The sequence below is a fragment of the Pagrus pagrus genome, assembly GCF_965226575.1.
Source record: "Pagrus pagrus genome assembly, chromosome: 2".
Taxonomy (NCBI): Eukaryota; Metazoa; Chordata; class Actinopteri; order Spariformes; family Sparidae; genus Pagrus; species Pagrus pagrus.
In genome coordinates, this window is record NC_140186.1 from 7,980,247 (window position 1) to 8,001,943 (window position 21,697).

Here is a 21,697-nt window from a genome sequence, read left to right on the forward strand (position 1 = left end):
ACACTTCTCCTTTCCTCCATCTCCCTCGCTCTATTCATTTATGACAATACAGGTTTGCGTCTAATGTCTGGAGTGCTCGTGTGAGCGTGGATGTGTGTTAGATGTGCGAAAAGAGAGAAAAGGGCCAGCTGTGTCATTATACGAGCCTAATACGTCCATGATACAAGCTAATTAGATTTAGACTAGCAATGGACAGGAAGACCATGAGGTGAGAACAGAGAGGGAGAAGGAAAACAACCGTGAAAGAGTATTGAGATGGGGAGGTGCGGAAGATTGAGAAATACTTTCAGCAGTGATTGTGTTGAGCATGTTGAAAGCAGGTGGTTTAAAAGCCCATTCACGCACACAAACACATAGACATGCTGCAATTATCCACGCACCTGATGCACAGAAATGCTCACATAACACACACAGCCCACACACGCACCTTGATGAGCAAGTGACATCCTAATAAGCCTCTATGTCAGATAAAGAGACTCACAAAGAACGTAATCAAGTAGATTTAGCCAAGAACTATACTGTACAGTAAATTCCAAGCCCAAACACAAACACACACACACACACACACACACACACACACACACACACACACACACAAAGGCTATTCAAGGTGTGTTTGCCAGGGATGAGGAGCTGTTTAGAAATGATGGTTGCAGTAATCAGCATAATGTTTGCCTAGAGCCGTGGACTGACATTTAGAACAGTGGATTATCAGAGCAAAACCCACACACTGCCTTTCACAGAACGCCATCATATTATTACAGGGAACTATTACAGATTATTGTTATAATATCAATGTTACACTGGCAGCATGAGAATTTGTGGTTTCACTGTGCAAGTCAGACCTTGTTTTGTCCATGCGTGACATATTTACCATAGATTGGAACAAATTGGCTCTAAAAAACGGAGCAGGTGGGTGGCTGTCCGTGAATGCAGGACAAATAGCAGAGCTGGGCCCTGTGCTGTAGTGTGGCAGAAAACAGTCCCCGTGGCATCTCTAAAAAAAATCATGTCAGGGGCCTGGAGAACTGTCAGACAGGTTAGGTTGTCCCACTGAGAGCTACACAACATTTTCACTGACAACTTAAGTGCAGAGGGCAAAATGTGGTTTGACTTTGAACATAGCAATCAAAGATTTCCCTGAGGAAAATATCTATTACAAGAGCCAATCAATCTTTTATGTATTTTCTTGAGCCATGAATGAATGTTCTACCATGTGACTTAACAAGTGTAGCTTTGCTTTTGTCACATATCACCGTGTCAGAAATAGTTTGCCCTAGCCTTATAAGGTCCAGGCGCAGCACCCAAGCAGTTTTGGGACAAGTACTGTCCAATACAAGCACGCTTTGTCATTGTGGGTAATCACGCTCATGTTTGAGCAAAATCAAACTGTAGACCGTAAATGAAAATAATTCAGCATAAACAGCATTCAATCATGATTCTGTACTAAACTTTAATAATTGTACACTTTAATCTGTTGTGCGCCCTAAGGAAAGGTGACACTTCATCAGTTCATGCATCAAAACACCTCACATCAAATTAAGGCTACAATTAATGATTATTTTCATTGTTGATTAATCTGACAATTATTTTCTTGATTAGTCAAGTACTTGTTTGGTCTGAAAGGGTGAAAAATGTCAGTGTTTCCAAGTCCAAGACATCCTCAAACGTCTTGTTTTGATATTCAGTTTACTGTCATATAGGAGTAAAGAAATCAGAAATATATTACATACATATTTGCATTTAAGAAGCATGAATCAGAGAATTTTGACTTTCATTTTCTCAAAATAATGAACTGATCATCAAAGTAGTTGGCAATTCATTTAATTGACAACTAATCGATTAATGCTTGCAAATCCCAACGTTAATGACATACTGGTCTCTGTATGTGTCACAAAGTATTTCTTATAAAGATGTTGAACCAGGATGAGTAAATTATTAGTAGGAGGACTGCAGTATCAGCAGCTAGAGTTAATGTGAGCCTCAATAATGGCCAATCACATCAGCTCCTCTAATCCTTTATAAGGCAGACAGTTTAATGGGCCAAAAGGAGTGTTGAGGCCAGCTTCACTGAGGAAAAAAGTGTAGTCACAAAGGAGACCATCCAAAATATAACTGTATAGCAGCCCAAACATTAACATAGGAGGACTTAAATATGCTTTCAAGGGCAGACAACGTCCATTTTAAGTTGAATTTGCATTTTCAAAAGACATCAAAATCTCAGTTCATGTGAAGTAATTATAGTTAAAAATGACATCACTGCACTTTGGCAACAACCAGTTACTTGACGTATATTAAAACAGAATTGTCTGTTGCTTATAATTCCAATAAGTGTTTTAAAAGGATGCATTCAGTTAGCCATATCTGGCCTCACTTACATATCGACCATAAAGATAAACAGCAAATACAAAAAGAAATCAATCAACTGTTTTTCGTGATTGCAGGTAAGACACTCTTTCCCACATCCTCTAAAATTTTGACTCTATTGTCAGTCCACTGTTACATTTTACTCCATAAACTACGGTACAAACTACCAGACCACAAAGTACCGTTTTCACCACAACCAAAACACCTAAAGTAATTACAGATTATTCAAAAAGGCAGAAGAACAGGACACAAGTGATTCTGGTTAACAACTCTCTTCATAATGAAATTGACGACACTATAAACTACTGATCATCTTAACATCACAGCTTAACATACAAGGTTCAGCAGCATCCATACAGATCAAACAACATCACCGTGCTTGTCGTCATACTGCCACTGCAGAACAAAGTAATTCTCGCTGGATATCATTATTTTAAAAAATGTTCCTGTCACGTCAATTGGCTCATTTACAGTCTTTTGTCCCTAAAGTGATGCATTTGATAAATTTCATGTCCTTTTTCATAAGAGAAGATAATTAAATGGAAAACTCATTAGAGAGGGTTTTGTTGCTGTCATGTGGAAGCAGCACAAGATGCATGGTGTGATCTAGTGAGGGCCTGCATGAAAAATGCAGTTTTACTTACCATTATTACGTTGCCTGTTCTTGCATTATCAAATTATAGAACCAATGTATTGATTTTTTCAAGAAACAAAATCTATATACAGGGTAAACATATCTAGTTTGTGTGTAATACTGCATGCCTTTCTAATAATTCTAATAATATCATCATTTTTTTGCTTTTTTGCTATTGCTAGTTTGTACTGCAGGTGCAAAAATACACACACAAGCATTTCAGGGCTAAATGTCATGCCCAGTGGAGTGATGTGGTGACACAACTCAAACAAAACACTGAGTGGCATTGTTGACCAGCATGACAATTCTGCTGAGTCAAACACAACAACCATGCTAAACACAGCTGGGCCACCTGGTTGGCGTATAACTCAGGATGACTGAGGGTATGAGAGTGGCTCTATCTTTGTGTTGTGTCCTGATACGCTGACAAACTCTACGGCAGCTCGGCACAGGGTTCTACTGAAAGGGTTTGCATCAACAGGCAAACAGGATAATTAATTTCTCTCTTTCGCTTGAACGCTTTCATTTTATTTTCATTTGTTTGCCTTTCCCTCTTTCTATTCCCACATTTGCAAGATAAAGTGAATCCTGTGAGAGATGACTTGTGATTCAATCCACACACACATTCATTTTACTACAGGATAACAAAATGTCTGTGAGAATGGTTTGTGTTTGTGTGCGGTTCGTGCACTTAATGAGATGAATGCGTGTGCACCAGCCCTTCCCAATTACAGAGAGTGGAGGAGAGAAGGAAGTGGTAGAAAGGAGAGAAAGGGTGTAAAGCAGGCAGGGATAGGAGAGAAGAATGATGGGCAACGATCGGAGAAAAAGATCAAGGGAGTAAAAGGGGAATTAGAAGAATGGTAAAAAAGAAAAATAGATAAAGTGAGTCCATTAGCCAACAGACTATTTTCTCTCTTCATAGTCTTCATAGAATTTGCTTCATCTGTCTTGAATAAATGTTTTAAACTCAGTTTTGATTATGTATCTTTGTTTCTGTGCCGTCCTCCCTCATCCATCCATCTACTCCAATGACCTCATAACAGACATCCTCTTCTCTCTTTCCACCTAATTTCTATTTGATTTACTTACTTTCCCTCTTTCTATTTCGTTCCCTTTTCTTTCAACCAGCATATCTTTTCATCCATCTGTGCCCACTAATTTTCTCATCCATCAATCAACACCAACTTTCTTCTCTCTTGTTAAAGGAAGAGTTCATTCTGATCATTATCTACCCAACCACATGTTAGTCAAAACATCAGCACCTCGGAAAAATACATTAATTTCACCTTATTGTGCCATGGTAGTCATTATCAAAAACACTGATATATTACTTTAATCTAGACTTGGTGGCTCAGGTACACTCTGCTTTAAAAAAAAAAGTAGTTTTTCACTAATGAACCCTGCTTCCAAATTGACTCTTGAGCTGTGTAAATGTGAGCCCACTGTTAGGTAAAGCTGTCCATTTTCTAGTTACACCTCTTACTGTGGTCATGTAAAGCAAAATTAGTGTACATGAGCATTTAATTTACATTAACACCATCTTGGACAAAACCTGGCAGTTGCTGTGATGTAAAGATGTTCCACCCTGATCTGCTAAGATGGTTTTAGATACTATACATAAATCCTGATTACTTTTCCAATGCTTCATCGTAGCATTCAAACTCTGTATGACAGCTGTCATAAATGCAAACAGTAGCTGAAGAAAACAAGTAACGCTGTGTTTATACATACAGATACAAAGTAGTAAGCAGTTTCTGGCCTCTCATGAATCTGTAGCTCTATGGGGGTGTTGCGCTGAGCACATAATTTACGTACACTGCTCCGACTGGACAGTTGTTTTCTGGCGTCGCTGCCACACTCACTATTGACAGCTGCCCAAGTATATTTGCCAATCAATTTTAGCATTTTTTACATTTATTTTTTAATCCGTCTGTGAAACAACGCCATCCGAATGACGGATTAACTGGTGGAAGATCTCCCTTCACTCTACCCCTCAATAGGCCACATTATTAATGGCAAGCTTCCTCCACACGAGGATCCTAAACAGAGGTGTGTTTTTTGGGGCGACTTTATAAAACTACCTGCTGCCAAGAAAGGCAACAGAGCAGACACATACTGGGGGATGGAAACAGAAAGACAAGGCAAGCCAGTGTGTGTGCATCAAGGTGGACAATTAAACCTATTGATCCTGAAAAAGATAGTTTTAAGTCCCATACCAATGCTTCGCCCCAAAAACACAGCCATTCTATAGGAAGCGCTGCGTACTACACAGAAGGAAGTAGTTCATTTCCTGTTGCACAGTTTTTTTCACAATTACAGAGCAGCCTTGTTCGTCGTATTTTTTTTTTTTTTTTTTTTTTTTGTCATATCTGTTTTGATATCTGAGCTGGCAAGACTAGACTGATCAGCATTGTGGTCCCGTATTTGAATAGAACAGCGAGTGTGGAACATAGTATAAAACATCTCTTTGCTTCAGTTTCTGAATGCTCTTGGTTGTCACCTGTCAGAGGACATTCGCATAAAATACAGCATTTCTCAACCTTTCCCTGTAGAATCGCTGGGTGCCTTTTCTCTATACAATCGCTCAGCAGGCGGCGCCAGGCTGCGACACAAGGTCCCTTTTGCAATGAACAGCAGCCATCACAAAGAGCAGAGCATACAAGCACGGTGACATCTGAATTGCCAACAATGGTAAAGAAAGTAGAGCAGTCTGGGGTTGTGAAGGGAGAAAACTAGCAGGTAGAAATCGACAGCATTTCACCAGCCTCAAGATGCAGTATTGATCCTATACCAATGGAGAGCTTGTCAAGATTTCCTCATCACTGTGGCTCAGGAGGTAGAGCAGGTTGTCCGGTAATCTCTGGGATGGTGCCGAACCCTACGCTGCTCCTGATGGCCAGGCCACCTTGCATGGCACCTCTTTCGCCATTGGGGTGTGAATGGGTGAATGAGGGGCAAATTGTAAAGCGCTGTGTCCATTAATGTAGAAAGTCTATTTTCCATTTTCCATTGATTGGTTGATTGACTGGTTTGTTAAATTATGATTACTGTTTGTAGGAGTCAGGTCATACACCTGCTGGTGTCTTATCGCTACATTGAACTCCAGACATGTAGTTAATGCAGTGGGATGCACGTGCAAATTACAACTGCAGCACCACTGTAAAATAGCTCAGATCAAAACTGGGGCCTAATCGAGCTACCAGTGCAGCACTTCCAGTTCCTCACAGGATGTCAATCAGAGCGTCCCAATTCAAGACTTGAGGCAGTCAGGCAGACATAATCACTTCACAGTGTATTTACAGAAAATGGAAAGAAAATTGATTTGGCACTGTTAAAGCACTGCTTCTCGAAGCCATTATTTTTGAGTCCACCCTCCTTCATATGTTTATCACGTTACCATTCAAAAAATATCATTATGTTCCTCAAGCCATTTGAGAGAATAAGCACTGTAAGAGGTAGAACCAAAAAGTGTGCATCAGTGTGGACACTGAAGAGAGTTGATATATTCTTGATGAGACGGATAGCAACATGCAAAATAGCAGGGTTTTAGCTGTGTGCTGCATACGCACTCATGCGCATGTACGAGCAATACAAACACAAGCCACTGCTTTTTGATTCTGGAAAGAAACTTCCGCCATATGCACTTTCTCTCTCTGTCTCGCACACACACACACACACACACACACACACACACACACACACACACACACACACTTCTGTAGCACAGGCCAAGTCTCCATACTGCTGGCTGGCTACTCACAGAGGTATGCACACCTCTAGCCTGGATCAAAGGACTAAGCTAAAAACCTCTGGCCAGACACACACACACACACACACACACACACATACTCAGACAGACACTCACACACACGCTTACAGTACAGTACTTCCTGCCTATTCCTGGATGAGATCAAAAAGGGTCTTTTTGCTCTAAGCCTATGGCATAAATCACCATACGCAGATAAGTGTGCACAAACACACACACACACACACACACACACACACACCCTCTCAAACACCTGTGGCAGATCAAACGCATCAAGCTGAGAACACACACCTGCAGCAGGGTAAAGCCCTCACGCTGAACAAGTAAATCATGCTGCTCGACTACACACACGATGATGTACACTCCTGCACTCCTACTCAACCCAGCCTGACCCCAGTCATATTCCGTGACTGGCGAATCACTATGCAAAGATCCCATTCAAATAGCTTGATGGCAACACCACAATGAAAACATACACAAACAAATAAAGAGCGTCAGCCAGGTGCATTTGGTATGAGGAGCAGGGGGAGGGGGGCACATCCGATGTTCTTCGACTGAACAGTATTTACTCCATATCACTCCACGGCCTGCGAACAGCGCAGAAAAAAAGACTACAGCCACGCTGAAAGTGAGACAGAAAGGAAAAAGAAAGCAGAGAAAGTGCAGAGACACGATGAGCGACAGCCGGGGGTATGATCCACTGGAAGGTTGCCAGTTTGAATCCAAATACTGACTGAAACATTCTCAATGAGGGAATGAGAGTCACTTTCTTCACCTTGCTGTGAGACTACTCCTGAGCCCTCAACTAATCTAGTGCTGCCACTAAATGACTGGCAGTACAAGGCTAGGGTTTTAAAGGCATTTCCCAGGTGTTAGCAGAGAGAGAGAGAGCGAGTCTCTCTGATATATCTCCAGCCACCTGCAGTTTTATTTCCACCAGTTGTTCCTGTAAATAGGAATCTGTTCCTAGATTGCCTTGTTTATGTCACAGAAACCTAAAAATGTGTGATTGTCAGCACTGAAAATGTTGTTACCTTTTGGGACTCCATAAGTCCACATTTTAAAACACTTTAGACTGATTCAGCACTCCTACACTAAATATTCTCTCTCCTTACAGTCCATCAAAAGGACTGTAATGTGTGGGGAACATGCCATAAAATATTTAAAACTGTCAAAATATGTGTGCATGTAAAATGGCTGTAATATGCTGATGACATATTAATATATAAAATGTTCTGTTCTCCATGAAAAAAACTCTTTGTCCATAGAAAAATTGAAGTAGGAAGTATCAGAAGTAGACAAGTCAGTATTACTGCACTGGATTCTCCCTACAATAGACCTGCATTTGAATGCAAGCTGTCCTACAAAGTGAATAATTTTCTACTTTGAGAAAGAAGAAGATGTGTATTATAAAGTGTGTGAAATCCAATTTATAATATCTGCTTCCAATAGCTTAATAACATACAAGACTTACTGATGACAAGTGCATACATATATTCACTTTAATCTAAAGATCTAGTTACATTGGATGCTGAATCCCACTGTGGATCACGTCAATAGCCATTTATGACCAGAGTTTTCTTAAAAGTTGTGAGTTATATTGCTTATGCTTCACCATGGCAGTTCATCTACTGAAAAACCACTACGTGATCACAACCGTTTGGTGTCATGGTGCTCGTTCCTAACCTGATTTTCCTGTTTTGTACAGTTGTGCCAAGCAGTTTATGCAAAAAAGTACAGACGTTGTGTGACAGCCTTTGGCTGTGGTCTTTTGAAAATTATTTTTGGTTCAAAGCAGCAGACTTAAATAAGAGGCTATAGCACAGGAATAGTCTAATTATACTATTAATGAAAGATGACAAGCAAAACTTAAACTTGTTTGCACAAGGAGCCAGCATTACGTTAAAAATTAAGTCGTTTTAAATTTAAAAAATCATAAAAATACAATAATTTTACATTAATATTACTGAGTGTAAGCATGACCTTGGGGAGGAAGAAAAAGATGGCTTGGAAAACTGCTATCATGGGACTGTATTTCTTGAGGAATATGGTGATAAATAAGTCAAAGAGTCATATTTAATATAACCATGGAACTTAATGTATAGTAAACAACCTGCAGTATATAGGGCAAAGTAAGTTTTACAAAATGTTTTTTCCACATGTGGAACTCATGCCATTATGGCCTTGATTAGAGATTAATCCTCATGTGGCTGTCTGTGGTCCTTTTTAAAGCCCTTCGGCTGTAAACAACTTTGCACTGCTTATTGCTATCAGTGGGTTCAAAGTTCCTAATACCATTAAGCCCCATAAAATGTACTACATATGATGAAACTGTCACAGTGGCTCTTGGTTACATTTATTAGTTCTTGTCTCATCTTCCTCTGGCTGCAGCTTATTTCAAAACACTGAAAATACTCAGAAAAAGACATTGCTATTCATCACATACGGGATATCTGAAAAACAGAGAACAAAGCAGTGATGTGAGATAAAAATATTCTCACGAACAAGAATCTGTTTGTCACTGTGTGAGTTTTTTGACATTTTTGAGTATACATACCATATACCCCTTTCAGATTTGACAAGGTGTTTTGTGGCTGTTTATTTTTCGTCTTGCACTTTTGGTTTCCCTGTTTTTCTTGTCTTTTTTTCACATGCTGTAAGAATGAAGTGTCAGCCAAAAAGTTTTTTGACCATTATATTACCTTTTTAGCCATTATATTTAAATATCAACAAGCACGTTTATGTATACATGTTACAAATCAGACACAAAGGCCATACAGCATTGTTTCATGTAAATAATGTTGAGTTTTGCATCCAGGTAGGTGATCATAGTTAACGAGGGTGTTACATAGAATTTGGTTACATTGACAGATGGTTCTAGTTCCATTATAACACGATACTGTATGTAAATAGTTAGTCAAAGGAAGGCTGCGATACATTCTATTATTTCATTAATACAAAGCTATTCAGAAACTAGACCTGCTTGAACCATTTCAGTGGAGGTCTAAAGTAACATGATGTGGCTCAGTATCAGGAGAAACATACTGTAAGCTACAGTGCTTAACAAGCTGTCCTGATATAGGAAAACAATGGACAGCATAGAGACAAGGTGCCATGTCTGCACTGACATCATTGACACTAAGAAAAAGAAAAAAGACTGAGTTTAGATCATTATTGAGTTAGTTTCTCTGATAATGTGCTTTTAAGCTGTAATAACAGATTTTTTTTGGCCACTTGGGGGCAGCAGAAATAAGTTATGAACACAACATTGATGTATTATCACATTTTAAGTTTTGCAAAAGTTGCTTTTTATATATATAGACGTTACCAAGCAACATTATCAATCATTTAGTGTTGTGTTTCTGGCCAGCTGATGAATATACAGTAAGTCCAATATTCTCTTTCTTTTAGCTCAGTTTTCTACCAACTACTACTACTACTTTCTTCTTATCTGCTGCTAAATGCTCCACTCACTATGTTCTCCAACTAGTTACTAAATGTGTATGTCTGCTGTTTTGTGCAGAGCAGGTAGAGTATAGTGTGTACTTAAAGCTTTTTCATTGAAAACAGCTGCCTGATGCTACAGAAAATGACATTATGAGAGGGGTGAGCTTAAATTTGTTATAAAGCTGTGTAAAGCTGAGGAGAGCTGCATATCTCAATGATAATCCTCTGTAGGATCAACACTATGAGCATCCCTTTCACACTGTCATGCTTTTCTCACGTTGCCATTTGACACAATGTTGTTAAAAAAATGTTGCTTATAGCCACTTCAAGTATTCTTGCTGTAGTTTAGTAACTGTAGTTTGTGGTAGCACTGTGGTGGCACACTGTCATTCCTTGACTCTTAAAATAACTCCTTCACAGTCAGGCTACAACTCCCCATAGCCATTCTGCTTTCACAATAGCCAGAGGTCTTATTAAATTAAAGCCTAATCGGCAATCATTTGTACAGCAACAGCTAAAAAGTGCTGTTTTGTCTCTTCCTGTCCCTTAATACAATAAAATAATTACTTATTACTTCTGAGCCAACTGTAGCCCTCAGGCAAGTTGCACAAAATCTGCAAGTGGAGGTCACCAACTTCTTTAATTCAACACATCAAGGTGTATGTAAGTATTTATTATTAAAGCCAAATGTCAGATGTTCCATATTACAAAATAAAATATTGTTTATTAGGTTCAGACCAAGAGAGGGATTCTTCTTTCTTAGAGTGAGTGTATTGATTCAGTCCCTGTTTGCCCTTCGCCGAAGCTTTTGTATTTTGTACAGCGCATGACACTGTGATTATTTGCACACTTTATGTTGCACATATGTCACTATTGTTATAATGCATTGTGAAAGAAGAAAGACAATGCACAATTAAGAGTAATTGTTGTTACATGTACTAAGCACTGTCCTGTAATACTAATAGAACTGTAACTTACTAATTATTTCCATTATTGATTAGTCTGCTGATTATTTTCTTGGTTAATTTCTAAAATATTTAGTCTATGTTAGAAAACTGAGGGGAAAAAATCAGTCTCCTGGAGCCCAAGGGGTCATATTTGAATTTCTTGTTTTGTCCAACAGTCCAAAATACAAAAAGTTCACATTTATAAAATACAGAGAAAAGGAGTGAATCTTCCCATTTAAGAAGCTAGAACTAGAGAATGTTTTTGAAAATGATCTAAAAAGTTGTTAATTAACATTTTGTTAGGGTTTTTCAGCTCTAAATACAAATACTGCCGGAAATGTCAGCAATCCATGTCTAAGAGGCACCTATACAAGGTGGACAACAGGTGGCCATTGAATACTGTCACAAGTATGGTTGGGTAACATCTTGTTTTGGAGTATATTATGGGTTTTAACCAGATGCCAAAGGTGAGCATAGGGATAGGACATAAGGATATACGTCCCTGCTTGGTGCGACAATATCAGAATCCAAGTCATATCCATAAAGTTAACTACTCTTATGGAGCGAAGAGTAAAGTTTTAGTGAGCAGGCATATGGAGAACAGAGAAGTGGGGTGTCAGATCCATGGAAAAGAGACAGCAAACTAGTTTGTAATTAAGTATTTAAAATTCACTCATCACTCGTGCTGATTATTGGGGCTCAGCGGGCGGACATGCCACTCCTCCAGAAACATCTAAATTCACAGGAGGGCGCAGATCCTCGAGACTATTTTTATAACATCTAAGCTTTCATAGTAAGTTAGTAAAAATCGCCTTAATATCTATGTAGCAAAAGTCAAAAGTCATCAAAAGCGTTACTGCGATAAACTACTACAAACAGAAGTCATGGATTTAAACTTTTCCAAGGCAACAAACCAAAGTTGTGATGGTGTGTGTTTGCGTGTGAATGCACATTCATCTGTCTGTCTGTTTGTCTGTCAATCTCAGTGTCTGTTAGTCTTTTGCTTTGTGGTGTCTTGCAGTTCAGTCAATCGATAGAGTTCATGTTTTGCAAGCGTTCTGCTTTATTTGGACGTCTAGCTGTAGAACCATCTTGAAAAGTACAAGATAAGCTTTTGTGCTATACCCCCACCCCACCCCACCCACTCCTCACACACGTACACACAGAGGATCAATAGTCACCTCCTCCCCCTATCTTACATAATAAACACCAAGGCCTAAACAGCAAAACAGCCTCCATTCCACCTGTGTGGCCTGCAGCAATAGATTCTTAAGTCCCTGAGGGGCGACAGGGAGGGAAAAAAGCAAGAGAAACCAAAAAGAAGAGGAGCAATGCTGATAGAACAAACACAAAAAAATGAAGAGCAAGAAGAAGCAAGACAGAGGCGGAGGCAGAGGAGACCGGAGTGTATCCCACTTGGCTCATATTTCAAAGCTCTGAAGGATGTTTTTGAGGAAAACTCCAATAAAATGCATCTTTTCACAAAGATAGGAAGCCATTCCAACTGGGCAGAAGCACACACATGCGAAGGCATTTCACACACACAGAGAGCTTTTGGCAATTATGTCTATGCTGTGTATTAATATTTAATATTTTGTGCCTTGAACTGACCACAGTCTCAGTAACACTGCTGGAGAGGGAAACATGACCCAGCTGACCTCTTAATGATCTCACCTACACAACTCACAGGCTCACCAAAAGAAGTCATAAACTACTGCAAGTTTGTGTGTCAAAGTGAACAAAAGAAGAAAGGATAGATGCTCCTGCTGGTCTCTACTATGTACACACAAACCACCTCTCTCACACACACACACATAGGTGATTATTTTCCATTAGGAGACTCTGGCTGCTTCTCTATATCTGCCACTTCTTCTGCTGTGAGAAGAAAACACTTAGGACTGATAGAGGGTTAGCATCAATCTGACACACACAAACACACACATACACTGTATGTAGTCCTGTCAGACTAAAATCTCTTTCACGGACCAGGTCTGCACACAGAGACAGGTTGACACACACAAACACTTTTCCTCACAAACACACACACATGAACACACAAACACTTTTCCTCACAAACACACAGACATGAACACATACACACACACACACACACACACAGAGCCACTGCAAAGTGTCAGCAGGCTGTGGAAGTGTGGTGATTTGTTCCTCCTGACAGACAGGAAATAAGGGAGTCGACCAGGGACCTCACTTCCTCTTAGTCCTGAATAACCTGACGTCTATCACACACTCCCACGCACACACACATTCAGTGTCTTCTCCTCCATCGTTTGCTCTCCTTCTCTATTACATATGCACACACACACACACACACAATCCATCAGACAGCCAAGTCTCTCCTGAGGCCTCCAAATTCAAACTACTTGAATGTGGGATTAAATTCGTGTCCGTGGGCAAAGAAGGAACATGTGTATAACTGTTACAAGCAGTAAATCCACAGTTTAAAATACATCAAATTCCAAAAGGTTGCTCGCCAAAGAAATGGCGCTTGCTACGATAATTCTAGTGATAAACGGCCTGTTCAGCTGTTCTAAAAATATTAGTATTGTACGCTGCAGCCATCAGAGGACGATAATAAAACATTTAAAACAAATTCATAAGAGTGTCACAGATGTGGTCACTGAGAGGTTGTGCAGCATGGACGATGATAATTTGTTAGATGAGGCTTCTAATTTACCATCTCCTCATTACAACACAGTTAAGCAAATTTCCACGTCCGCTTTGACTGTTTGACACTGATGAGAGAGAAGGACTTTGTGTGTATGCGTGCATGTGGGTGAGTGCACATGTGTGAAACTGCATGCTAGTCTTTTTGATTTGGGTTTCGACATCACGCTCAGAAGTCTCCCAGCCCACAGCCCACCATCGAAATGTCCTATCACTGACCTCATTTCACTTCAGCATGCCCAATGGTCCAATCAGGATCAAGCTCTGGCGTGGTTGAGCCAATGACATGTGTCATATCAAACCTAATCACACTGATAGATCCACTAAGTGGGTCAGCATGACGATGCAAGTCTTTCCTTGGCCTAGTTAGAGCAGAAGAAAACTTCAGAAGTTATAAACTTTAGTGGGAGCCCTAAAAATTGTGACCTGTAATTTATTTTTTAGGCTAGAAACAAGTTCAGTGGTTTAACAGCTGGGATGCTCCAGCCACATTTTAATGCAATTACCTTGGGCAAGGTTAGCAATAATGACGACCAGCAGTATTTTTTCATTGCTCTTTGGCTACTTATAGACCATTATCATTATCCACATTAGTAACTGGGAAAAAAATCAATCTCCATGTATTATAAACCTAATGGTCCGTATCACTGTTGTTATGTGAACCCCTTCTGACTTTGAACATTTGCATGTTTTAATGTCATTATAAGTATAACATGGTCCTGACTGATTTGGGTTTCTGACAGTGTTTGAAAATCATGTTGAAAATCTCCAAAATGCACAGCTGAAACATGGTTGCTTGCAGGAAATCATGGACAGTCAGCAAGGCTTTCATCTTACAACAGTAATATTAAGTGAAGAGAGGCATTCTGGACTCTGTCTGTTAGCGATATAGAATATATTTTACATTTTGAAACACACTGAATGTTACCCATGCTTGACTTCAGTCAGAATAAAAAGTCCAGGCTCTGTCTATATCCATGCTGGAAATGTGAATCAGTCAAACAGCTGTGGAGCAGAACCCACTCAGTGACAGGGAGGCAGTGGGGGGCTGAGGGATAAGTTATGAATAAAGAAGGGAGGGTGGAGAGGTGAGCAGATGAGAGGTGGAGGGGAAGGGGGGACAGTAAAATGCTGCCGTCACTTAAACTCTAAAATGAAAGATCGATGAGCTTATTTAAATGTGCTCCCGAGACGAGAGTTGGCTCATATAAAGCCTCACATTTATGGGGAGGGGTGTGGGCATCGATTGACTGAGAGAAAGAGTGAGCGAGAGAGAGAGAGTGAAAGAGGGAGAGGGACAGAGGGGGAGTAGGGAGAGCTGGGGAGAGATCAGGAGGATCAACCTTGGCTCATGAATTTCATCCTTTTCCTCCTAAAATAAAACGTTCTAATAAATGCTGGGGATAGAGGGGTCGGAACCTGGAGAATCTACAGCCTTCGATTGGCCGCCTGGCACAGCTTATCAAATCAATAACCCCACCCCCACTCCACCACCACCACCAGCAGCTCCATCCCATATCAGTTTCACTCATTTCTAATTCACCCCATACTCCCAGCACATACGCATGCAAACACAACCCCGGCTGCGAGCCATACTGAGGTATAGACATTTAGCAGCAGGGTACCCCCCCCTCCTTGAGCCAGGACAGCTGGAAGGGGGTGCTGGGTGTGAGGGTGGGGAATGGAGTGTGTGGCAACTTGGGTGCTGAGACCTTGACATTAGAGGGAGGACGGAAGGAGCTGACTCTGCAGCCACGCCATCCCTCCGTCTCCCACCTCCTCCTCAACACCTAGGAGGGAGGGAGGAAGAGGGAGAGTGTGACGACTGGGAAAAGAAGGGAGAGGAGAGGAACTTTTGACATACACACAGATGTGTTGTCATACCATCATCATCGATTGAACTGCAGGCACAGCTCTCTGAGTGACAAGCACGGTGCGCCGCATTCCCTCTGTAGCCACCCCACTTCATCTCTTATTCTCACCCCTTTTCCCTGCCACTCCCCTCTCTCCCTGCTCTGATCCGTCTTACACCACCTCCTTCTCCTCCTCGCCACACCAACTCTCTCTCCCTCCTCATTCCTCCTCTACCTGCGCTCCCTCTCTCACATTCACGCAAGCACTTTCCTTCACTTGAGCGGCACACACTCTCAGTGCGTTCGCAAATAGCTCACCCCCCACCTCCAACACACACACACACACACACACATATATATGCACAGACATTCCTAAGACCCCTCCTCCACATAACCCCAAGTCTCAGCCATACATTCTGCCCACCACGCCATCTGTGACCCAGAGAAAACTGTGAGCCGACACCAGGCTGACCTTTTCTGAGCTTTTGTTTAGCCACTCTGACATGATCCCATGAGGTGCATGCACACATACAAAGACACACACACACACACATGCACAAAGAAATATCCATCCCTCTCCTTCATTATCTCTATAGCTACAAAGAAAAAGATGCACATAAATGCATGCAACATGGCAAGGCACAATTTTCTCAAGCAGCTTCACTCAGAAATCAATTTCTCATCACATATATCTTCTTCCCTGATGCTGTATTTAACTCCACACAGTAGCCCTCTGCAGCCACAAGTCACACACTAATCTGGACACCTGCCAGCACAACAGGGTCAACACTGGACTAAAAGGAAGCAAGTTAAATTAATACTCTATGCAAGGCTGCATGTGTCTATGTGTTTGTGCATTTGTGCCAAATCGAGAGCTGTAGTTAAGCAGGTCATTGACTAAGAGGGGGATTATAGATGCTTGGAAACTGTAACACCCCCTCCCCTTCCCCAATACACATCCTCAATACCTTAATCCTACAATCATCCTCCTATAATATATGCATCATCATAACAATAACAATAATTTACAAATGCCCACTTATCTGCCTGACTTAATTTTAAAAAACATTGCTGTTGGCCTCATAGAAACACCCCCTCCTCTATTCCCCTCCTGCAGGGACACAAACACATCCCCAACTAATGAGCAACCTGCTGTACTTGGTCAAACAAATCACACCATTGTTTCCAGTTTAAGAGTCATCATCTCACTTTCCCCCGGTCCCAGTGACAAATGAGTCTGCAACTGAGTGTTTTCAGACCATAACTAAAGGATTCATAGATCTAAATACGTATGATCTATAAATATAAATCTTCTTTAGTGCATCATCTGACATTTGAACCCAGGACTCCTGAGAGTAAAGCTCGTACCTTGGCCGTGCAACATGTGGCAGCTGCTGCCGAGAAGGAGCAGGAGAAAAAGAGGCGGACACCGGCTCCCACTCCGGGTCGCCCCTGTCCCCATCTTCTGCCGGATCCCTGCTGGTGCCGGTCCCTCCACACGCTCCGGGGACCCATCAGAGCAGCACATTCCCGGTTTCATCATGCGGGAGAGAGGGGGCCAACAGTGCCGGTGTCTGCTTGTGCTTTGCTGCTGCAACTCTCTCTCTCTCTCTCTCTCTCTCTCTTTCTCTGCCCTGCGCACGAATGAGAAAGAAGTCCGAGCTGAGAGGAGAGGAGCGGGGTTACCTCCGCGCTTTCCCGGGGAAGCGAAGATCCGAGCTCCGGGAGTTCAGCACCACTCTCACTGCCGACAAGCTCCCCAGCTCTGACTTGGCAGCTCCGGTGTCCAAAACTCAGCAGGCAGCGGGAGAAAGAGGAGGAAGGGGTGGGTGGTGGGGGGGGGTTGCCTCACCAACAACAGAGACTTTCCCTCACTCAGTCTGGCTTCACGGTGTAACGGCACGGTAATCTCTCTCTGCTGTGGCGGAGTCCGTGTGTTTCTGGGTCCTGCGATACCTCATTTTCATTTGGATTGATCCGAGCGGGGAATTAATACATTTGAGTGTGTTTTAGACTTATCGGCTTATTCCCTGCTATCGACCTCAAATCCGCGCTTGTTTTTTTTTTTTTTTTTGATGTCTTCACCGGGGATTTGTCCGGCGGATCATTCAGCTGTTAAGACAGCGGTCGTTATTAACACAGGGGCAATAAAACGCGTAAATTATCCACCCGTGCTTGTGTGCTCTAGAAAAAAATCAATTCAGTAATTGATTGTGTGGAGAGCCGTGGTTTCTGACTGCGAACAGGACCGCTCCGAGTCTTTCCTCCAAGTGTGGTGGTGGTGGTGGTGATGGAGACGCCGCAGTCCGTTATCTGAAGTTAACGTTAAGATATCCTAATTAACTGTTAACCCAGGTCGAAATCCTCCAGCACTCGCCCAGAACGGGACTCTCTGTCCCGGATACCAAATCGGCTAACTTGCAGTAACGCGCTGCGTCTCGGGTTACACGGAAAATGACACAACAGGTTAGCAAAAAAAAAAACCTAAACGCATTACAAGTTTCTCCGCAACGACTGGGAGTTTTTCCTCCTTCCCTTCTGTACACACACCGGCGAAGAAGAGTTAGCCGGCACCACAGAAGAAGTAACGGTCGGTTTGAAATGACAAACAGCCGTTACAGACACGGTAACGTTACTCTCACTGCTGCTGCGACACTGGAGCCTGTCGCTTTCTTTTTTTTTTATCCAGTCTCCAACGGTCCTCCACACCAGTTCGCCCGGGAAACAAACGCTCACCTCAAGCAGCGTTTTATCGACGTCCGTTCACACTCTCGGGAGTTTCTGTCCCGCAGTTAGCGGCGTTTTAGCCGTCGTCTCTCGGTCACGGCACCCTGTTGAGGCTCGGGGTGCCGACTGAGGCGATGCGTCTCCCTCAACTGAACACCTGCTACCCTCCACGACGCAGACTTGGGGGGAGAGAGAGGGCTCTTGTTCGGCTTTAACTCGAGCAGAGTTTTTAGTCTCGTTTGAAAGCAAAAAGTCAATAATTATGAGTCTGAATTAACTTTTTGGGGTTTTTTTTACGCTGGTAAATCCTCGTTTCTCGCTCACACTCTCTGTTAATCTCTCCCTCGATATCCCAAACTCACAAACTAAACTTCCATTCACTATCATCCGTTGTCGCTGATTGGTGGAGCCGAGTGCTCCCGCTGTTCCTATTGGACAGTCCGAACCGAGGGGGCGGGAGGGAACGGCGGCACTGAGAGCGTGGTGGACGGCGCCCCCCCACACAAACACACACACGCACACAAACACACACACACAAATGTGTCTGCAAGAAGTTTTACTAACAATTCAACCATTTATACTATTTAGGGAGTTAATTCAGGGACTTTTTAAAATTATATTTCATTCAATAGAGAATTTGTGCATGGGAAGCAGAAGCAGGCAGGACTACAATGAAAATAATACACCTTGCTTACTTCAAAGAAGTTTAACTGTATATTATTTTACAAAGGAGGGGCTCTCTGAAGCACCACAGGGGGTCCAGTTACACATATAAGCAGCTGCTTTATTACAAAGTAACTGCCTGGAGCTATATCTTAGTACTAGTGATAACCTAGTTTCTTCCATGGTGTGGGTCATTAAATGGCACATTAATATTAAAGCCGACAACACAGTGACCTTATCTTTTATTGCCTCAATAAATCCTCAGGGGCAGACTTTCCATCCCTCGAGTGGCCAAATAGTCTCCTTAGCTGTCCCCAACACTTTCTCCTCAAGCACCTTCACCTCTGCTCATCCATTTATCTTTCCATCCAGGCTCATTTGGCAATTGGCTTCCAAGTTTTTCGTTTCCAGCGAAGTGGCTGTGATGCTGCTCGGAGTTTCCATGACAAGTTTCTGCTGCTCAGTGGGCAGTGCCAAACTTCAGCGGCTGCTCTGGATTCCACATTAAAAGACCAGTATCCCCATGTTCTAGTTCAAAATGGCTATCAGAATATCAGTATATTATAATTCATACAGAGAGGTGACATTAATGGGTAAAATCTCTATAAAAGAGTGCAGAGGCTTATATGAATTACATGCTGTGGCCATGTCAGTCACCACTGCTAAAGGTGTAATTTTGAAAGTGGAATATAAAAGCAAAAGTCAAGTAGGAGACGTATACTCGTACTTGCATGATCAGGAATAAAAGCCATTCATCAAATTTCTTTTTATTTAAAAATTCTCTCATGAGTGCTCCTAGACATCAGAGATGAAGTCACACAAACCTTAGAAATGTTCTACTGAGTGTAAAAAATATCATTCACCATTGCAAATAAACAGTTTTTTAAAGCAATATCAGAAATTAATTTCATTTAGTTTCCCATTCCTTTAGCCTTCTCGACCAAATTTCTTTCACATTGAATAGAGGTGTGAAATAGTAAGGATCTTACATAGATAAAAGGGGCTCTTTGTAAGAATGTGCTGCAATTTAACGTTCTCGAGTGCCTCTCTCCAGAGACAACAGTAACTAAAGTTCACAGGGGAACCCAGCTGACATAAAATAATGAACAGCTTCCAGCACAACACAGAAGTTCCAAAGAGCCCCTTTAAAAGACTTTCTTTTAATCTATCTCATATAACTTTAACAGAATAACATCACTGAGTAAAGTGCTATTTTTAAAGAATGAACAATATGTCAAAAACAGGATAAATCCTTGCTTCTGCTCTGATCAAACATGTGATTAATCATACGATCACTTAAAAAGATTACACAGTTCAAGAGTACACTTTGCTAAAACGCCCGATAACTGTCTTATTCTTAAAACTGTGTGAAGAACTTTCAACTTCTAAATTCACTCACATTTTTAGTTTGATCAATACGGACCTTGATCCCACCCCCGCTGACCACCAATGGAAGATTTTGAAGTGATAGAGTTCTCCACCATCACATATAGGCTCTAAATGAAGGAATATCTTTTGGAAGAATGGTGTTCATCCATCCAGTAAAGCTCCAGAGACAGCCTGAGGTGACCCGACCCGCTGTAGTGGCACCAGCCGGGCCTTTAATTGCTTTCTATATGTCAACCATCTTGCTGCTGGGGTCGTCACCGTACTTTGCTTGACTGCCCACTACAAAAAGTCTGTTACAACTCGCTTGTCAAACTCAGCATATCCTCTGAGATTCATGTCCTCACTTACACAGCGCTAAAAATTTAACGGTCGCACACCTGGCTGACCTGTGTCACGCCTGCTCGGTGGTCTTTGCACCTTTTGAATCTTGGCCTCCTTGCCCCCCACCCCAGTCAGCCATCTCCACCAATCTCCACACCAGGCAAGCATTAGTGTGCTTAAAGACCGCTCCTAAACTTTGGACGTCTGCCAGTTGCTATGATACCATTACCATTTTTTAGAAACTTCAAGCTTGCTCACACACAACTATGCTTTTTGCACCTTTTGAAAGAGCTGCTTTCATTCTTTAACAATGATTTTTAAACAGCTCTCCATCTCTCTTTGAGGTTGAGCAAGGTATTTTTGAAATTGCATATATTACCATGCTCTAAATACAATGACGCTCTTAGTCACCTCTGACCCCCACTTTACTGTCTTCAAACGGTCTCCGACTTGTCTCAGATTCTGTTCCTCCGCACGCTGAGAGAGCTCCAGAGCTCACATTTCTAATACAGCTGTCACATTTACTTTCCCCGAGTCTCTGTCCTGTTCCAGCAGAGGCAGGTCATGGATATTGCAGTAACGTTATGTGAACGGATGTAAGCGGCATTCTAACACATTTAGCTGCAGGGGAAAATATTCTGCAGAACTGATCCAAATAATAAATTGAAAGAAGGCTGGAAATTCATATAGGAAAATGTTCGAGGTAATAAGTTGTACATATTTTACCCCCTGTTGTAACAGGAGGGATTTGATTTGATAAAAACCCTGTAAAAAGTAATGATTCGGCAGAAAGTTCTAAAAATCTGTTCAGTTATTCATAGAAGATACATATACCAACACTGCCCAATTACTATTTATAAAAAGGAACTACTTGCCCAAAGCTAAAACCCAAGAC

General features: G+C 41.7%; 1 protein-coding gene across 1 annotated transcript in view; it reads right to left on the reverse strand.

Moving 5' to 3' along the window:
• Positions 1 to 18,757, reverse strand: part of LOC311263794 (protein sidekick-1-like) — a 242,425-nt gene extending 223,668 nt beyond the window's left edge. Inside the window, exon 1 of the mRNA XM_084364111.1 lies at positions 17,071 to 18,757. Within this exon, the coding sequence (XP_084220237.1) occupies positions 17,071 to 17,245 (175 nt within the window). The 5' untranslated portion in view covers positions 17,246 to 18,757. The remainder of the gene's footprint in view (positions 1 to 17,070) is intronic.
• Between the last annotated feature and the right edge of the window lie 2,940 nt (positions 18,758 to 21,697).